The sequence below is a fragment of the Nothobranchius furzeri genome, chromosome 2 (genome assembly GCF_043380555.1).
Source record: "Nothobranchius furzeri strain GRZ-AD chromosome 2, NfurGRZ-RIMD1, whole genome shotgun sequence".
NCBI classification, from domain to species: Eukaryota; Metazoa; Chordata; class Actinopteri; order Cyprinodontiformes; family Nothobranchiidae; genus Nothobranchius; species Nothobranchius furzeri.
In genome coordinates this window covers 58791053-58811967 of record NC_091742.1, presented here as the reverse complement: position 1 = coordinate 58811967, position 20915 = coordinate 58791053, and the positions used below count along the sequence as shown (strand labels likewise).

Genomic DNA, 20915 nt, shown 5'->3' with positions numbered 1-20915 from the left:
AGCAACCGAGGTGACAGCAGTGGGCTGCTAGACGTTAGATCCCAGGAGTTAACATCTCAAACTACCAGTTAACGGTGGTAGGGCATATAGGAGTTAACGGCTCAAACCGCCAGTTAACGGCGGTAGGGCATATGGGATTCCCAGGAGTTAACGGCTCAAACCGCCAGTTAATGGTGGTACGGCCTAGATGTACAAGGTCCTCAGGGGCGTTATAGCTAACGCCATAGAATTAGCAATGCGTCCCTTAACCAAACATTTAATAATAAAAAAAATAGATAAATAAAAATAAATAAAAGCTAACTGATTAGGGAGGAATTATTTTACAAAGGTGGACCAAAGGACCAGAATTTATATTTTGTTGAATTTTGTTATAGAACATTTTATTTATTTATTTATTTATTGTGTTACAGATATACAAGGTGTCACAATGCTGTATAGAAACACAACTAAATGTATCCTTGTTGTCATGAATGTATTTCTTGTTGAATAGTGTAGAGTAATAGAATCTAACTGAGCCTATTGAGCTGAACAATTGTTGTCATATGTAATTATATTTCCAGAGCTACTGAGAATTATTTTAATAGACAATCAAATTGATGTTATGTTAGTTGAACTGTGAACCCAAACATGATTGGCTATGCCAATAGAGTGAAGCATTTGTTTAAGTCTGTAAGACTTTATGCTGTGATGTGACGAGAAGGGTCGATGCCAACTCGCTAACAGTCCTGTTGTTTACAGGCTGGGTTTTTTTTTTCCTTGGGTTTGATCCCGACTCCTATGATCACTCACTTGGAACGAGAACTGGATTTCTTCCTGACGAGGGAGATGGCGAGCCTTAACCACTGAACGAACCAGGACATCTCAAGTAACTGAAGAGCAGACTGCTCTCTTCTGTGAACAATCTCAACGGTGCGGTAGGAAAAAATCGCACCACCGGACTCTGACTTTCACCCCAAGCGTGGGGATTTGACTTGACGCCGGCTGACTTGTGACTCATATGATCAAATCTCATACCGACCATTTTACTATTGTCGATTGTTTTCATCTGTTTTTGTGTGTTATCTTTATGTGTTATATTTCCCATTATTATTAAAATTTAGTATATAAACCGTTTCATGCTATACCCGTGACTCCAGTCATTCTTAAACAACCTCCAATTCTCCCCGAACCTAATTATTGGCCCATTTGTTTATTTTTTCTTTTAATTATCTTATTGTATCCTGTAATCCGGTTACAAGAAGCTAATGCAGGAGATAGGTGTAGGAGACTATTTTCATGTTCAGCCTGCATGAAAAACTTGAGTGACTGATTAAAATCAGAAATAATAATTTAAAAATCATAGTTTTTCATTGCTTCACGCCTTTAAGGTAATGCTACTTTAGTTTAAATCCTGCACACTTTAGCCATTAACTCATGAATCTGGGTAAAATTAAACCTTATTTCTCCAAACTAAGGTTTCTCAAAGAGCCATCTGCAACAGGTGCGATAAGAGGATGTTTGTTCATAACTTTTCCACAGAGCCCAACATCTGTCTGCCACTTATCCAAGGTTGGGTTCAGGTGGTAAAAATTCAGGGAAAAGTGTTTCCAGGTCACAGAGAATTTGTATCCAATGATTTCTGGGTCTGTCTTGAAGTTCAATACAAGAAAATAAGGACACGTCAGATGCCTGAATTGTTAAATTAAATGTTGTTAAAACATAATAAAAGAAGATTTCAGAACTTTCTTACACTTACGTTACATAAACACATATCAACCTGGATGAAGGCCATTTTTTAATGAACTTCAAACCAATTTGAGTGAATTTGTCACATTTATTTGATAAATGGAGTCTTTTACAAACAGATAGTTAAAATACAGTTTTTTTTTGTCCATTTAAGGAGTTTACTTGTCATCCAGTAATTGTTTTTGTCACAAAAGTTGCAAGAAAATAAGACAACAAAAAAAAAATCACCCCAAAAAATGTTGATATATTTGAAACAAGAGCATCGAAGATTATCAAAAAGATCAAATCTCAACAGGCTTCTTCACAGAAACGTTGCACCTCTCTATAGACATTTAACAGAGCAAGCAGGACCCAACAGGAGCGTCTACTTCAGCTCTAAAGTCCACCATCGTCCTGCAACAGGACAAAAGTCACATGGTTATTTACGTAGTGGACGGGATCCCTAATGATCAACCAAGCAGCTCGTTAATGTGTGAACTCTAGATGTTAGCCTTTTACTCGTGGATGCTGCTTTTGTCACATCAGACTACAATGTTGGATCAACACTTAGCTGTAGTTTAATACTTAAGACACTCCGACATGTTCATGTTCAAACTGACATGGAAATATGATGGAATATCACTTTTTCCAGCTGTTTTCAGAGTAACAGATGTTCTTTTAGAACAATCCATCACTATTTAGTTTTAACAGAAAAATAATTTAGCTTTCATGCTTTAATTGGCTTTGCAACTACTTAAACTAAAGATGTCCTCTTTTGAACTTTATTAAAACATGTCTTCAGTGTTTTACATTTTTTTTTAGTCACAAATTAATGCTTAGATAACAAAAACCTAGATCCTTTCTAGATAATGTGTTATGTGGGGCTGCAGATAGGTTGTGGATTCTGGTCAAAACCATATTTTGTCTTATTTAATGTTTTTGTACATGGTCCCTGACAAATAAACAATAATAAACAATGTGAAAAAGAAAAATACGGGTTAAAAAAATCTTTATGACAAAAATCCCTTAGTCACATTTGTACTAAAAGCTAATAATTGCTTATTCAGTTTCAGTATAAATCTAAAAAAAACGCTAATATTAATATCAATATCAAATTTTAATTTTAGTTTGTTAGTAAATAACCAAAAATGGCCTAATCTCATCATCTTTCAAAATTTTGCACAACGTATCTAATTGCACTAATAGTCGTTTAGCAAGTAATTAATTTATCTGCCAAATATTAATTTATTTTCCTACAAAAGCAAATCTGCTAAACAAATTAGCTTAAACATTTTTTCAGGCCTCAAAACAATGTTCTAACATGGTATAGCTATGAATATATTATGGAGATTAAAAAAGGAAAAATATTAACAAAGCAATTATCTCGCAATTGTCTAAAACCCTCAGACAATAAAACATTTCTGACTGAAAGCAACTATTGGACCATCCGGTTATCGGCTCTGCCAAACGGTCTCACTTCCCTGGGTCCTCCACTCATTACACACTCGCGTATTTATAAACTGAACACCACTGGTGTGGGAGGTTCTCCGCTCAATAACATCAGAGAAGGAGAAACAGTCAGCTGCTACCACTTCTACTTTAGGACAAACTACCAGAGTCCCAAAAAGTAAAACACCGTTTGAAGTCACTGACAACAAAAGATGTTTGGACATGGAAAACGGTGACTGCCCTTTAGCGCCATCTTGTTTCCTCTGGCAATGTGGGTTCCGGCGAATGGGGTCCAGGCATGATACCTGACAGGAGGGGTGAGGAATTTCGTAACATTGCTTGTATTCAAAATAGGGCCGTGACTCAATAAAAAAATGTAATCTAATTAATTAGATGCTTTGTAATTAATTAATTAATCAAAATTAATCACATTTTTAGAGTGTTTCTGTTTTAACTTAAACTTCTGTTTTCAACTTTAAGACACATTGTTTGTGATTGTTTACAGAGTAGTGAGAACACGGAGCGTTCTCCCAGCGGCAGCCAGGTGCCTGTCGTTTGTCTGACTACTTTCATAAACTACTGTTAGGGCAAAGAATTATTCTGTCTGGTGCTTTCAGCGCTGCACAGATGTTACGTAAATGTTAAAAATATAGCTTACCGCAACTTTTGTAAAGTTTCCGGTGCCACCGGGCAGCTTCAGCGGAGCGATCTCTGAAAAATGTCCGCGATACGGACTCCGTTTTTTTTCCAAGTTAAGAAAATAGGCGGACAGATTTCCTAAATCCTGCATCAGTCCAAGCAAGGCAACTTCTTTCTGTTTTAATTCTGTTTTAGTAGCCATTAGCACTGTGCAATGTTGTGTGCGTCAGTGACATTCGGTCTATGAGGAAATCGTGCAATGACAAAGATTCCGCCTTTCTCGAAATGCAAGCTGTGATTAAATGCGTTAATTTTTTTTACGCGTCATTTTTTTCCTAATTAATTAATCATAATTAACACGTTAAAGTCCCGGCCCTAGTTTAAAAGCTAGCTTATTTTTGCAGATTTGACATTGTCGCTTTAAAGCTTGTTTTCCTAAATGTGGAAATGTTGATGGCTGAAAATGAGTGCACTTTTAACGCAAATTCTTCAGTCTCACTTTTCCATACACACAATATCATAAAATACGACTGGCAACTGAGGTCTCACATCTGAAGGATTCATTCATGGTATCTGTATCTGTTTCTATTTGTAGCACACTGGACTGGCTCACATACATCGTTGCTGTCCCGACAGTCTCCACAGATGCAGCCTATGCAGCCGTTGACGACCTGGATGCCACAGAGTACCATCTGCAGGATGCCCATGCTCAGGAGGATAGAGAACAGCACCACGTGCCACATTACTGCATTTTCAGGGTGTGTGCAGATCGTCCACATTGTCTGGTTAACAAGGTAGCTGCCAGCACCCCTGAGGTGGAGAACAACAGAGTATTGTAAGTAGTGTAAAAATACAGTCCAGGTAGGCGGAAAAAGCACATCACGCTGAATCAGACCTGCTACAGAAGAAGAAACTATTTTTATATAGCACCTTTCATAGTAAAAATCACATGGCGCTTCACAAGAACTGAATATAATTTTTTTTTTCAAAAAAATTCATAGTAAACATTTTTAGATTAAAAAATGTGCACAGCACTGGGAACTGGGAACTGTCACTGCAGTAATGGCAGCAGCATGAAATCTGGTTATTTTGCCAAATCGGTGTATACATGTAAAATCCCAATACTACTGATGGAGGAGACCAATTGAATGTTGGATAAACAAATGTTTATGTGTATTCCTTCTACATAATGGCACTCTAAAGTGTCTGCTCGAACATGAGAGGAGTCTGCCGTTTTCACCCTTGCCAGTCTGAAGCTTTGTGAGGAATATCCACTGAAGAAGGAGCTCTCCGCGGATTGACCCACTACCTTGGAGCAGAGTTTTAGTATTCTTGACTTGGACTGGACATTAAAGCTGCACAGCAAAACTGGACTTCCATACTGCAGGATGCTCATTACGGTGGCACTGTAGTGAGGAAGAATAGGCAGAAGGTCACACCAAAGTCAGCTTGAACAGGTGAATTTTCAGCTGCTTTTTAAAGGAGACCACTGAGTCCACTGATTTCAGGCTCAGGAGGAGAGAGTTCCAGAGTCTGGGGGCCACAGCAGCAAATGATCACCTTTAGTCTTTAGCCTGGTGCTGCACAACCAGTAGGCTTTGGTTACTGGACCTCAGGGACCTGCTGAAGGAGTAGGGACTGAGAAGATCACCTAATAGTAAGATGGTGCTTGTCCATGTAAGGCCCTGAAGACCAGAACTAGGATCTTGAAAAGAACCCTGAAGTCAACTGGCAGCCAGTGAAGCTGGAGGAGAAGCGGGGTGATGTGGGTGTGTTTGGAGGACTTGGTCAGAAGCCGAGCACAGGCATTTTGAACCACCTGCAGACGGTTCAGGGAGGTTCTGCTCAGACACGTGAAAAGAGAGTTACAGTAGTCTTAAGCACGAGGAGATGAAGGTGTGGAGAACTGTCTCAAGTTCAGAGCGGGACAGAATGGGACTCAGCTTAGCAATGTTCCTGAGATGGAAGAAGGAAGAGCCAACAAGAGAACTGACATGAGAATCCAGAGTGAGAGCTGGGTCAAAGGTCACACCAAGATTCCTGACTGAGGGTTTGGTGTGAGAAGCAAGCTGACCGAGAGAGTCTCTGACTTTGGGAATCAGCTTGTCTGGTGCACAGATGAGGATCTCAGTCTTATCTTCATTCAGCTGTAGAAAGCTCCCAGCCATCCAGGTTTTGATAGAGTCTAAGCAGGTGTGTAACAGCTGCAGCTTAGACATCTCATGGGGCTTAAAGGAGATGTACAGTTGGATGTCATCTGCACAAAGATGGTAGGAGATTCCTTTGAAGGAGCTCAGGATGTGCTGAAGAGGAAGCAGATAGAGGAGGAAGAGCAGAGGCCCCATCACAGAGCCTTGTGGCACACCATGGGTGAGGGAGGTTGTGGAGGACCTAAACTTGGAGACGGCCACAGAGAAGGAGCGCTCAGACAGATGAATGGATGGATTTGAGCTACCAGAGACTAATTAAGGAGCTGAAATAATCCTTTTCTAATTTCTGATTTTCTCACTACCAAACCTTTTCTTTTGTAACTCAAACACAATCAGGAACATGTTTGACTGATTTCACTTTGTAGCCAGAAAACGAGACCAAAGTCCAAAACTTTGATAGGTGCCACTTCATACTGATAGCAGCTCCACCTAGAATGTTTTATAATAGGTGCTAACTAGCAGTTTACATTAATGAATAATCTTAGTGCAACAAAAAAATAATTCACTAATTCTATTTTTCTGCGTTTTATCAGCTGACTGGCACGCTCACCTAGCAAACAGGTTGCTAGTTTAACATCAGGCCAGGTACTTCCTGAATGTTCTTGTGAGTTTTTTTTCAATGCATCAAAACAAAATATACTGGTCAGGTTAAAATGAGTGACTCCACCTGGTGTGTGTGTGTGTGTGTATTGCTGTTTTATCTATATCCGTGGGCATGTGACCTACCCAGGTGTGCCTCTGTCTCTCCCCTAATGACTGCTGGAGATACTCCAAGATGCCAAATACAATAAATGTAAACATCGGTCATTTCCTGTGAAAATCTACATTATTCCTTTAGTTTCAAAGTCAGATAAACAAAGTTTTTCATTTTCCTTCTGTCAGACTAACTGTTCAAAACAGAGAACACCAAACACATTTTAACCTTCCCTTTCCTTGTTTATGTCTTATGATCTGTTACAAACACTTCCTGTTTTTTCGGAGCTGTGAGAAATAAAAAGGAGCTAATGTAGATGTTTTGAAAGACGAAACTGCGGCTTGCTGGTGGAAGAAAAAGATCAGGTAAAATCTCCTCATCTTGTGTAATAATCAAACCTAACTTCCTCTTTCTGTGCGTGTGTGTGTGTAATCAGGTAATGCTAATTCTAATCACCTGATGGCATTTCTCAGATTATGTTTACTTGAAATAATACCTAATTTGTGTCAATTACTTCATTACTTTGGATGGGTCATGCTTGTAGATCCCATTTTAATTTGATTGTTCTGTGGTTGAATGAACACTTTATGTGAGTTTTTCATATTTGTTGATAAGAGGAGTAAAGCAAAGATACGTTTATTAAAGTTTCTTGTTTTTGAAGGTTTTGAGATGAAGCCCATCACAGAAACATTTGGTTCAGCGTGCCATCTAGTGGGAGATTATCATATTACAATCACATCCCTTTTGAAGAACGGAAGCTGGTCTGCCTCTGACTGAGGGTTACTACATCAGATAACAGGTTGAAGTAAATGAAAATCAATGGGGAACTAAAAATGGAAGTAGACTTTTCTTTCAGTGCGCATGGCTCCAGAGTCACAGGCAGGTCTGTGGTTGCAGTGGCTATCGTCATGACAGTTAAAGACACCCAAAAAGGATAGAAGGATGGTGATTGGAGGAACACTCACGTGCCCGTGTCCTCAAATGGGTATTTCCAGTCTTTATTGTTCAGCTGGCACTTTGGTCCAATCGCCAAACCGGCTGAGGCCACGCTAGTGCAGTAAATCGCTCCAACCAGACCAAATGCAGAAGAGAAAACTGAGTTTAACATCTAAAATAGAAAACAAATGAATTAATGGAATACTTTACTGTTGCTACAGAATGATACACCATTTGAAGCCGATAAAATATCGCTTTATCTCAAAGTACCTATGGTTTGCAGTGGTGTGAAAATTTTAATTTAATTTACTGCGAATAACCTCATTATTTGGAAAGCTGAGTTCAGTTCCATTAACCACATTGATGCCTGATTACCACCACCACATTAGAACCCGTCTGACAAAAGGAAGTAGGCTAAAAGATCTCAAAACCCATCATCACCCCTGTGTTGAGGACTCTCATGATAAAGAAAACATGTAAAGCACTCAGATGGTTCATGATCATCTGAGCGATGAGAAGGAGATGGGGAGGCACATCTACGGGAGATTTCCATGGCCTAATCCTCTAGTGACCAAAAGGAACACAGAGGTCTGCATCATGTTCACTTAAAGGTTCACTTTGGAGAAAATATTCAGCGGGCTAAGACGTAAGTGGAACTTTGGAAATATTTGTATCTCACTCTATTTAAAGCATATAGCACGGTGGTGGTAGTATGATGGTCAGGGACTGCTTTGCTGCTTCAACATCTAGATGTAACCACAAATTCTGCTCTCTACCAGAAAATTGTGATGAGAATGTCCAAGTTTTTAAAGACCCCCAAAACAGTTCAGCCAATAAAAGAGTGGGACAAAATACTTCCACGGTAATATGAGAGCCTAATTTACCACTTTTCACAAATGCTTGAATGCAGATGTTTGGGGTGTTAAAACTAGTCAGGAATACTTCTTCTACATTTGACAGAGTTGGTTAGAGCGGTGGGTTTTTTCACTAAAACAATCTTTGTTTGAAAAAGATTTTTGTTTGTTTGTTACTCATATCTGCTTTTCTCAGCTCTGCTTACAAACAAAACCAAAACATTTTTATTTATGCAAGCTAGAAAACTTGCCTTGACAAAGGTTCTGCTATAGGACAGTTCTGCTCCAGACTACAGGGAGTATCTGAACAACAAAACAACAATGCAAACTATAGAACAGAACAACCTATTTTAAAGCTGCTTGTCCTTTCAGACTGAAAGGCTCCACAACTTTTACTTCCTGATTAAAAAATGGACAGATCATTCCTTTATAACTCTTCAGTATCTTCAGAGTGATTTGACTCACCCGACAACGGTTGCCGCAGCAACCCTTTCCACAGCAACCCTTGCCCCCTGCCCTGATAGCCGAGCAGCTCGGGCACAGCATCTGGAAAGTTGAGAGATAGATTATCGCTTCAGTTATCAGAAATTTTGGTTATTGGAAAAGCATAAAGTTTAGGGTGGTTGCTTTGAAACTTGGTTTTTAGGATTTTAAATGGATGTTAAAGATGTAAAACTGTGTTTCTATAAATATAATTATGTATTAATCTATAAATACTTTGTGTATTCATGCAATAAATCGGCTTTAAAGTTGATTTATGTGAGTTTTTGGCCCAAAAATTAGAATTACGGAGTGTGTGTGTGTGTGTGTGTGTGTGTGTGTGTGTGTGTGTGTGTGTGTGTGTGTGTGTGTGTGTGTGTGTGTGTGTGTGTGTGTGTGTGTGTGTGTGTGTGTGTTCTTATCTCTCCAAGCAAATATTTGTGAACTAGTTTTTGTTGCTATGTTAGAATGGTCATCCACCCACAGGAGGAGGGTGGGTTCAAACTTCCAGGTCTTTGTTTCAAACTAAAATATCACCACGAGTTAAAAAGGATAAAAGAAAAATATGTTTGTGGTGCCTAGAGGTCACTGTGGTTAGTTAGTTGAAGTAAATATTGACAAATTAATTGAATTAGGAATAATTGTGACTTAACAAACTTTAAAACATTAAAATTGACTCACACAGTCGCTTCTATTAAGTTATGACAAACATAAACCACACCCTTAGGTGGAAGAAATACTAATTACACGTATTTTAGATAAATTACCCAGAAAAAATCATCTCAAAAGTATTTTTTGTATATTATGATTTTCAAACATACTTTAAAATCTAATATCTTTATTATTATCTATTTATTCTGTAAAAATGAGCTAAACTGTACGTGTAAATGAACAAATTTAACACATAAATGCAGCAAGGGAAGTAGCACAACGTGTGTTTTTAATTTTTGTATCAATTAGAAGTCTAAATATGCCTTCAAACTGCAATTTAAAAAAAATTAAATGCCCAAAACAAAGCATTTGTGAATTGAAAACATTGTTTTTTTTAAAAGCATCAAGACACATTATAGCTGAGCTTATTTCTGAACACAAGTATGCTGTTAGTATGTTAATTTATACATTTTCTATCAAAGCATTTTGAGGATTCAGAGAAGTCCGGTTTTTGAATCATAACAAAAGACTTTATACCTGCCTGTGCTCTCGAGAGCTCAAACTTTCACTTAAAATTTTAAGAAGAGAGAAAATGATCATACAAACACATTTTTGGTAATTCAGCCTGAAATGGTTTTATATGATGTTTAGTTCAAAATCCTTTGACTGAAATGAAGTTTTACTATAAAAATAGTTTTTCAGGTGATGTTTAGAAGGCTGTAAAACCAATTTATAAGTTACTACATTTGAAAAACTAAACTATATATTAAAACTGACTAAATTTTCTTTTATTTAAAAAAAAGTCCTTAACTACTTCTTAAATGTAAAAATTAAAAACATAATAAAATGCTGCTTTTTCACTTTGGGTTTTCACATAACAACTTCAAAATAAATCCAGCTCTACTCACAAAGAGGCCTCCTCCGATGAGCCCCCCCATGAGCCAGACCTGCAAGGAGATGTTTGAATTCTTCAGCTTCTCTCCATTTGGGAAGAACAGCAGCAGATTGGAGATCATGCAGACGAAGGCCGTCGGCAGCAGGATCAGTCCCACCAGGCGGGCACATTTTCCTGTACAACACATGGTTTCTGACTGACCCTGCTCTCACCCCACCGCTTCACTTCCTCTGTCGTTTATGCTTTTCAACAGGAAGTCAACGAGTGAAACCCAGAAAAGGAGGAGGTGAATGAGAGAGAGAGGAGATCCACGAATGCGAAAGTCAAACAGGAGCGGTGACAGTTACTGCAGGAAGGACAGAGGGAACAAAGGCCAAAGTGTTGGCGTGGCTGGCTGTAATCAGATTTATTGCCTCTGTGTTTGTATTAGAGTTCTGACAGAAGTCTCCCGCTGAATAAAACTGGAGGACACACCAGTGGACAGGCCACACGTGATGACCAAGTCCAGGGTGTGCCCTCTGTTGTGACTTGGCTGTGTGATGTTGAGTAAAATCCATTAAATTCAAGATATTTAAAAAATCTAAGGCTAGAGGATATAAAAGGTTATCCACGTGTAGATGAAAATCACAGACTAAAGTAATCCAATCAAAGGAGTTGAGTAAAATAGATTAAAACTCTGAAAATTGTGGAATAAAAAGTACAATCTGCTTCGGAGGCCTATGTGACACAAAATCTGAGGCATACTAAAAACAGCTGCAGTGTACTCAAAAGTGGTAAAATCGTCAAATAAAACCGATTCTGCAGCAAGTGTTGAAGAAGATATAAAAGCGGTTCCGCCTCCCTTTTTTCCATTCCTGACTGAATAAATAAAATTGAAGTTTGGTGGGGAGGCCTCTGTAAGAACAACAGGAGCATCTGAACTCAACCAGGTCTCTGTTAAAATTAAACAGTGAAGACTATTGTCTAAAATCAGGTCATTGATAATCAAGGTTTTGTTCAGCGTAGATCGAACATTTAAAAGAGCCGTGTTAATGGTGGCTAGAGATGGAATAACTGTATGACTTATTGAACGTGGGACTCTGGACAACTGTTTGAGATCATTAATGCTGGGTCGGTTAGTTTTCTGTTTGTGTGATCGCTCTCTGCTGATGACTGGTATGGGAGCGGCTTGGCGAGCTTCAAGTCCAATATGTGAGTTACTGTTAAAACCAGGACTAGGTTCATAGGTGCCTGGACCGGGGCGGCATCAGGACGTGGGGGCAGCTGGGGCTGGTGTGATGGACAGAGGGGGTGGTGGACAGGCCAGGCTCATTAAGAGCATGAGGGTCCTTGTCTATTTAAATGCAGCCCGTCTGGTCTGAACAAATGCCTCCTGCCCCAGAAAATGTTAAAATTGTCAATAAAACTGATGTTCTGCTGCACAGTGGCAGAGGAAAGCCAAGTGTTCAGAGGTAAAAGCCGGCTAAAACGTCCGATTCCTCTGTCCACTGTGGGGATGGGGCCAGAGATAAAAACACACAGGTGTGTGTTTTAAAAGAGTAAAAAGATGGATAAAATCACACTTGATGAGTTCAGACTGCTGCTTATGAATGTCATTGGTGCCGGCGTGGATTATGGTTTTACTCACCATACAGACCAGTGTCAAAACTCTCCCAGTTTTCTAAGATACTGGAAAAACTGTTCATAAAAAGATTTGACAGTTTTGTGGAAAAACATCAATTACTGACTGATAGCCAATTTGGGTTCAGAATTAACAGATCAACAGCTTTGGCACTGATAGATCTAATGGAAGAGATAACGGACTGCATGGATAATAATAGGTATGCACTCAGAGTTTTTTTAGACCTAAAAAAGCGTTCGATACTGTGAATCATGAAATTCTATTAAAAAGTGGATAGGTACGGGATTAGGGGAATAGTTGGGAATTGGTTAAAAAGCTATGTAGGGAATAGGAAACAATATGTACAAATAAATCAATACAAATCTGATTTGATGGATATAGCTTGTGGCGTACCTCAAGGTTCAGTACTGGGACCAAAATTGTTTATTATGTACCTAAATGATATCTGCAGAGTATCAAAAATTTTAAAGTTTGTAATATTTGTAGATGACACAAATATACTGTGTTCAGGGGTGGAATTGCCACAGGTCTTGGAGATGATCACACAGGAATTAACAATATTAAAAAAGTGGTTTGATATAAATAAATTATCATTGAATCTTAATAAAACTAGATTTATGTTATTTGGTAACCAAAAGAAAAACATCAAAATATACCTTTGTGTGGATAATGTATATTTAGAAAGAGTAAATGAAATAAAATTTCTTGGTGTGATCATTGACCATAAGCTGTGTTGGAAGCCACACATTACTTATGTTCGGGGGAAATTGGCACGGGTCGTTGCCATCCTGTGGAAAGCAAAGAAGATGTTGGATCAGAAAGTCCTGCACATATTATACTGTGCTTTACTACTGCCATATATGAGTTACTGTGTAGAGGTCTGGGGAAACACATACAAAAGCAACATACAGACGATAACTATAACACAGAAAAAGGCCATTAGAATAAATAATAATGTGGGGTACAGGAACCATACAGATGCACTCTTTGTCAAAATCCAAGCTATTAAATTCCAAGACTTGGTGAAGTTCAAAATGGTGCAAATAATGTATAAAGTAAGAAATAAATTGCTTCCAAAAGAAATCTGTTTATTGTTCAAAGAAAGAGAAGGTGGGTATAACTTAAGAGGGAAATGAAATTTAAAAATACAAAGTGCTAGAACAACTTTAAAAACTATGTCAATCGCAATTGCAGGAGTTAAATTATGGAACAGAGATGAAATAATTATAAGAATGAAGAAAACGGGGTTAACCCAGAATGGTAAATGTGGATGGTTATGCTGTTGTGCTTCTTTTTCTGTGTTTTTTGGTTTGTTTGGTTTTTCTTTTTTCTCCATAACGGGTGAATCTGCAAATTTACACATTCTCTGTTTTCCATATGTTGTTGTGTTTATATATATATATATATATATATATATATATATATATATATATATATATATATATATATATATATATATATATATATATATATAATGTACATGGGGGCTGCGCAGTGGCGCAGTGGTTAGAGCTGTTGCCTTGCAGCAAGAAGGTCCTGGGTTCGCTTCCCAGCCTGGGATCTTTCTGCATGGAGGATGCATGTTCTCCCTGTGAATGCGTGGGTTCTCTCCGGGTACTCCGGCTTCCTCCCACAGTCCAAAAACATGACTGTTAGGTTAATTGGTCTGTCTAAATTGTCCTTAGGTGTGAGTGTGTGTGTGCATGATTGTTTGTCCTGTGTGTCTCTATGTTGCTCTGCGATGGACTGGCTCTCTGTCCAGGGTGTACCCCGCCTGATTGCCCGTTGACTGCTGAGAAGGGCACCATGCCCCCCCCCCCCCCCCCCCCCCCATCGACCCCGCACGGACAAAGCGGACTCAGAAACTGGATGGATATTGTGTGTATATATATACACACACACACATATATATCTATATATCTATATCTATATATATATATATATGTATATACTCGCACACACACACAGATATATATGTATATATATATACACACACACATATATATATACATTGTTTTCTCATAGGCGGTTTGTTTAATTTAAGATGGAAAGAAAATTAAATGAATAAGAGGTAAAACTTGGGGGTGGGGACAAATAAGTTAATACTTCTGTCTACTCCTTTTCAAACAAATAATGAAATTATGTTTTGTAAAGATACATGTGTGAAATGTTTGAAATAAAAACGAACTGAACTGAACTGAACTCACTGTTGGGTGAAGTTGGATGAGGTCTGGGATTTGTTGTGCAATGTCCATGACTGTCGCTGCAGGAAAACAGTGCGCGATGGTTCCTCTCATTTGTAAATATGGTTTGTCCATGACCCAAAGAAAGAGCTCTGTCATGGGGCTGGATCTACGGTTGTCTTTCAAACTGTCTCCACAGACAATTGGACAGGGCTAGGCCCTATTAGAGCAACAAACAACGTGAACGGGGCAGTCCTCCAGACCGTTCAAAGATGAAAAGCAAATACATCCTTTTTTTGAATAAAGAACTTAAGTACCTCCGTCTGCTCGTGTCTCAGAGAAAAACTCAAGTCTAAATCATTCAAAGTTAATGCCAAAGCCGTTTAAAACCAGCGTATTTGCTGAACCAACGTTGTTTTTGTATTTTTTCTGCATTGCAGCTCTGGTGTTAAGCCTACAAAAACGTAGAACACTGAGAATTGCAATACATAAAAAGGTCTGTACAAATAGAACTGCTGAGGCTATGGCTAGACCAACCTGCAGAGCCAAATCTTTTGCTACTGCTGTGGTTTGACTAGATTTCTAAGCTAGTTGGGACCCATACTGTTTGCACTTATGGGGCCCAGCTGGGAGAAAAACTCTAAACTTCACAGAACTGAGACAAATACGTTTCTCCTTTGTACCAATAGAGCTCCGGACGTCACGTGACTCTCAGAGAGTAGACGCCATGTTGGCAGGCAACAAAAGTAAACAAAATGAATGGGATCAGTTTGAATTTTACTCCGTCGGAGTATACTTCACACTTTAAAACCGAAGAAATCGTTTTATGTAGTCAGAAATTAAATAGACTAAACATCTCCGACCCTTACCATGCCCCTGGGATACTTTTTAAAAACACCAGAAGCTGTCGGAGCGGACCTGGCCAGGGAAATCCTTGGGCCGGAGGAGCTGGCCCAAGTGGCTGGGGAGATGGAAGACTGGGCCTCTCGCCTTAAGCTTGGTTTATGCTTGACGCATTCACTTTCCGCTTGGTGATGCGGCTCGCGGATGGAACACGCTTCACAACTTGCAGCGTTTATGGTTCATGCAGCTTGTCTCTGCGGTGAGCTAATATTCTGGAGCTCTACGGCATGCATCCAACACGACACCATAGTAGAAGTAAAAATTACTGTTGTTTACAACATGGCATTCCAGCATTTTTTAACAGCGTCCTCATCTTTTCCGACAGTGCGAGCTATTTCTCTCCAAGAATTATTAACAACATGTTGATCACAGTGATGTTTGAGTGCTGAATCATACAAATGTCTGTATTTACGAACTCTGCCATACTAGTTCTTGCCAGTCCGCCATGTTTTTCCGTGTTCGATCAGCCGCGTGGTTAGAAAATTTCCTAGGTGCGCGATGCGGAAAGTTTGGGCCGTGCGGAGGCGCGGTGGAGGGGTGTGGTTGTTATGACGCAAGTTTGCTGCACGGAGCCGTGCGAACCTCGCGGACGCGTCAAGCATAGGCCAACCTTAAGGCTACTGCCCCCACGACCCGACTCCGGATAAGCGGATGAAAATGGATGGATGGACAAATAACATAGATTTACATGTAAGTAGTTTAAATAGAGGGCTGTGCTGCTTGAATGTATAAAATGAACTCCAAGAGAAATCACTAGTCTGATTTTTTTCCGTGAGTAAAATAAATATGTCAGGCAGGAGCGTCTCAGGATCTGTCTGAGATCTGTCTGAGATCTGTCTCGGTGAGACAGATAATAGCAATCCAACGCGCTTTTTTATGTGTGATCTGACAATTGATCAACCATTGCTTAAAATGAAATACAGCTTAGCCGGTTAATTGTTGTGATCATAAAACACGTAAACGGCGGCACGCAGAACTCACGAGGCAACGTTTTACGTGACGTTTACTCGTTGCTATGAGTAATAAGACAGAAAAAGCCACGCCAAAAATAAGTTTAGGAAGCCCTCTAAGAATCGTAATAAAAGCATTTAAAATAAATACCATACACAGTTGAGGAAATGTTGGTTTAAGTACCTGATATGAAGTGGTCGCTGCATAAAGGAAAACCTTTACTCTCTGGATCCCACAGTTTCATTTTAGCCTGGTCACTAGCGCGTTTTATTACAATGATCCAATGTTTGCGGCGCTCCGGATCTTGGGGAATCCTGTAGATGGCTCATCCGTTATGTCGTCCGCATCTGTTCTGCATCCTGGGGGACAACAAGAATTCAGTTCAATTCAAGTCAAAGATACTTTATTAATCCCAGAGGGAAATTAGAGTTTCAGTACTACAATTCTGAGATCAGACATACATACATAGACATAGACACATGACAAGAATTGGTGACTGTGGTCATTCGCAACCCGAGTCGCGCTACCTTAATAGAGATCAGAGGGTTTATGTGAGGATTGGGTCAGGTGGAGGAAAAAAGGCACTTCAGAGTTACCCTTCACAGGGAGGGCAACTTTGCTATGCAAAAAAAAAAAACACCTCAGACAGAAATGCAACAGACTTTAGACATTACACAACATAAGTGTCCACTAGGTGGGGAGGTAGGGTTGAGGACTCTCCACATGTCAGTTCCTGCAGCCACGATAAGCAGCGCACGTCACCTCAGTCTGGACAGGGGAAGGAGGTTGTTGGGGTTTGGAGGGCACAGTGACTCCTGGAACGATTCGGCGGCCTTCACAGCTCGCAGTCCCGCCCAGGCTGGGATAGGAGACAGAGTTGCCATAGTGACGGCAGCATTCCACATTTCTTCTCAGGGGGAGTATTCGTTGCAGCCTTACAGGCTCAAGGGCACCCGATTTAGATTAGAAATTGTTTTGGGGCCAGACAGAGATCATTTCCTCTCTGTCCTAGAGTTCCGCTGGTCCTCAACCTCTCAAAATCCCAATAACGGCGTAAATGAATCTATCCTAATCCATGCTGATTTGTCCACTTTCTCCTTGATGGCATCCATCTTTTGTGCCAACGCATGAATCTCAGCCAAAGTTCCAAGCTTACGACTCATCTCGACAATTATGTGAGTCTGTGCATTCACAGCGCGGTGTAATCCATCCCTGAGCTCGGGGAGAGCGCCAATATTCCTCAACAGCTCGTTAATTTTCCGGTAAGCCAGGAAGCCTCCTAGGCCAAAGTGCAGGAAACCTGACACCAACACCACGAATATCCAGACGTCTTCAGAATCCTCCACAGACAGCTGAGATAGGCAGTTCAAGTTCGACTGTTTCCAGGAGTCCACCATATGCCCAGCTGGGTCTGTCCCAGAGGGGCACCCGGGAGCCCCTTCTCCCGTTCTCATCGTTGAAAACATTTTATCAATCGCGTTAAGTGACCAACTGACAAGATCTATTTTAGTAGTTTCAGTTTCCAGTTTCCAGAAATAATGCAGAAGCAGCCGTACACCCAGAGACAGACAAAGAGCCTTGAGGGTAAGATAGGGAGGAGAGGAGGAAAAAAGCGTCTGCACTCTCCAAGAGCCGGAAGAAGAATCTACCATATTTCCCGTTTGCTTGAGTTTTCTGACAATAACAAATAGTCTAGCAGCGGGCTTCTGCCTGCCAAGATGGCGCCGTTTCAATTTGAACTGTTACATGCCGAGAGAAGTGACGTCAACTCCCGGAGCTCTAGTGACCCTTTGCACGTGACGTCACGCCACTCATGGGACCGCCCCCTTCGCCATGATGGACCCGTAGAAACTCCAGTGAAGGTAGTCAAAACAAGCCAGTTTGTAGCTTTTTATCGCTTTTATTTAGTTGATGTGACAGTAAAATGGTTTTAGCTTGCTGCGTGGTTGGCCGCACTGAGAGACAACGACGTAAACTCAACTCGTTTTTTCTTTTTATTAACTTTGATGGAGACTGAGGAAGGAGATGAACTGCAGCGATCAATCAAGTGGACTAGCAGCCCTCAGATTTGCAGCGAACATGTTTTTACCGGGTAAGATTAACGTTCATTTATTTCACGAGGAAGACAGGGACAGGCATAAATGTGATGTGTTTATACTAGTTATTGATAATCCTGATGGATGGGTATTTCACCACGTAGGCTGCGCTCCGTCCACTGTAGTGTAAAGCAAGACAATTATTAACAACATTAAAGCTCCGATGTATAGAATTACGTTATTTGTTTATATGAGCGTCGGCGTTCAGGGATCTTCTCATTCCGGTGTGAGAGCAGCAGCTGAACCCGGTAACACCACCAGCAACAGAAGCTGGTAGGGGTCTGGATTTTTTAAAAATCATCTTTGGTGTAAAGTCAAACGCTGTTTATAACATCGTCGTCGTCGTCTTCCTCCGCTTATCCGGGTCCAGGTCAGGGGGGCAGCATCCCAACTAGGGAGCTCCAGACCGTCCTCTCCCCGGCCACCTCCACCAGCTCCTCCGGCAGGACCCCAAGGCGTTCCCGGACCAGATTGGAGATGTAACCTCTCCAACGTGTCCTGGGTTGACCCGGGGGCCTCCTGCCAGCAGGACATGCCCGAAACACCTCCCCGGGGAGGCGTCCAGGAGGCATCCTGACCAGATGCCCAAACCACCTCAACTGACTCCTTTCGATCCGGAGGAGCAGCAGTTCTACTCCGAGTCCCTCCCGAATGTCCGAGCTCCTCACCCTGTCTCTAAGGCTGAGCCCGTCCACCCTACGGAGGGAACTCATTTCGGCCGCTTGTATCCGCAATCTCGTTCTTTCGGTCATTACCCAAAGCTCATGACCATAGGTGAGGATTGGGACGTAGATCGACCGGTAAATCGAGAGCCTGGCTTTCTGGCTCAGCTCCCTCTTCACCACGACAGATCGGCTCAGCGTCCGCATCACTGCAGATACTGAACCAATCCGCCTGTGGATCCTGTCAGTTCAGAGGATCTTTCTTGGATGTACAGTCAAAGAGTTGGAGTACCCGGCCCAGAGGGTTACCGGGGTCCCACTCTGGAGCCAGGCCTGGGGTTGGGGCCCGTGAGCGAGCACCTGGTGGCCGGGCTTTCGCCCATGGGGCCCGGCCGGGCCCAGCCCGAACTGGATACATGGGCTCATCTAACTGTGGACCCACCACCCGCAGGAGGAACATGAAGGGTCCGGTGCAGTGTGGATCGGGTGGCAGACCGAGGCGGGAGCCTCGGCGGTCCGATCCCCAGACAACGAAACTGTTTATAACATAAAGTTATAAATCTAGAGGGGTGAATTTAGGCAAAGTCAGCAACATGTTTACATTGGTAAACAGCTGCAGAGAGAACGTAAGCTAATGTTGGTAAGCTAGTTAGCATACCGCTCTCTATGAGCCCCGCTAGATGTGCTACTTCTTCTGATAACTGAACTGGGCATGAGCTCGTGGAAGGAATGCTGGAGGAGTTTTGTTTTTGTTTTGATCGCAAAAACAATTTCAGGCTCTACTTTTCCCTTTGTTTAGTAATCGTGTCGCTCACTGTTTACATGCTTTTGCAGTCCAGCATGGTGGACCCACGTGATTAGGTGATGTCGGTGCAAAAGGTCAATAGGTGACGTGTGGGTTTTCTCCATCTACCGGCCCAACTACGACCCCTCCGCCGATGACGGCCTCTACTGTAACAATACTCTGTACACATTTGCTTTCTGGAACGCCATACTTGAGACTGCTGGGATGGTGATACCTTTGGCTGGATTCTGCAAAGGCCTGATGTTTTTTTTTTTTGTGAGCATCAGTCCTGCTCTGGGAGATATGGTGTAAATCGAGTGTCTGAGGTTTAATTTAACCACGTATAGTACCCAAAGGATGACTTTCATTTACACGCTTTATCTTCACAACATCTCTGTCTGCTTCATTCATGGGACCAGTAAGAGACCAGTGCCATGGCTGACAGTTGGAAATGAAGGTCTTGGGGGAACATGTCTAGTAATTTTTAGAAAATCTTATAAAAAAAAATTCTGCAGCAAAAAAAAGTCAAAGATACATATTTTAATTGTGCATAGATTATGTTTGATTGTGTAATTTGAAGTTTTTTTTAAATATTGATGGACAGTTTACTAATTTGTATGTGATTTTTGTGACAAGAAATCAAATAAAATGTAAACTTTATGGTGATATCAATTGTTTTCTGATTTACATCCATTGAAGTTTTCCTGAGAATCCAATAAAACCATCCAGTGATCCATGCTTTTGTCTTTTTCTGACTGCTATCTCAACAAATAACATCATCTGGGATACTTTTGCTTGAATAATTTGTCATTTAAGGGAATAAATCTCAGCCTGCTGCCATCTTGACAAACGCATGCTCAGTCACGTGACGGTAAATGAGGCCGTGCAGCTGTCACCATGCACACCAGCTCAGCTCATTCTTGTGGGTTCAGCCTCGAGACCTCCAAACTGAGCCAAAGACAAAATCCATTTTAAACCATTAACAGAGCTGTAAATCATTTGTTCATCACGTGACTGACTGCTTCAGAAGAACTTCAGAGCACCTTTCCCCTATAATGACAGGTATGTTCTTCTCTAACACACTCCTAACACGTGCTTCTTACATTTCCTGTCTGCATGTGGTTGATAATAAAATTTGAGTTTTGTTAACTTGCCTTCATGTGTAACGAGCAGATAAAGTGACAGAGCTGGTCTCAAGGTGCC

At 41.0% G+C, this 20915-nt stretch overlaps 2 protein-coding genes across 3 annotated transcripts in view; one reads left to right on the top strand and one right to left on the bottom strand.

Annotated features, from left to right (window-relative positions):
• Positions 1-1799: 1799 nt before the first annotated feature.
• On the bottom strand, positions 1800-10820 carry tm4sf5 (transmembrane 4 L six family member 5). The gene is made up of 5 exons (XM_015946832.3): positions 10526-10820; positions 8952-9032; positions 7662-7804; positions 4410-4602; positions 1800-2118 (listed from the first exon to the last, which is right to left on the bottom strand). The coding sequence occupies exons 1-5, from the start codon at positions 10697-10699 to the stop codon at positions 2101-2103; spliced, it is 609 nt and encodes a 202-aa protein (XP_015802318.3). The 5' UTR covers positions 10700-10820; the 3' UTR covers positions 1800-2100.
• Positions 10821-20637: 9817 nt separating this feature from the next.
• The window catches only part of zgc:103586, a 5079-nt gene continuing 4801 nt past the window's right edge, over positions 20638-20915 (top strand). For both annotated transcript variants that reach the window (XM_015946833.3, XM_054747741.2), the window contains exons 1-2: positions 20638-20774; positions 20886-20915. The exon at positions 20886-20915 is cut by the window's right edge and continues 87 nt beyond it. In XM_015946833.3, coding sequence (XP_015802319.1) covers positions 20768-20774; positions 20886-20915 — 37 coding nt within the window. In that variant the 5' untranslated portion in view covers positions 20638-20767. The remainder of the gene's footprint in view (positions 20775-20885) is intronic.

Excerpts from the sequence above, each read along its gene's own strand:
- tm4sf5 (XM_015946832.3), bottom strand. The coding sequence starts at position 10,699 with ATGTGTTGTACAGGAAAATGTGCCCGCCTGGTGGGACTGATCCTGCTG. Across the intron at positions 7,805-8,951 it reads GCTGCGGCAACCGTTGTCGG|ATGTTAAACTCAGTTTTCTC; the intron begins GTGAGTCAAATC and ends TTTCTATTTTAG. Across the intron at positions 4,603-7,661 it reads CCATTTGAGGACACGGGCAC|GGGTGCTGGCAGCTACCTTG; the intron begins GTGAGTGTTCCT and ends TCTCCACCTCAG.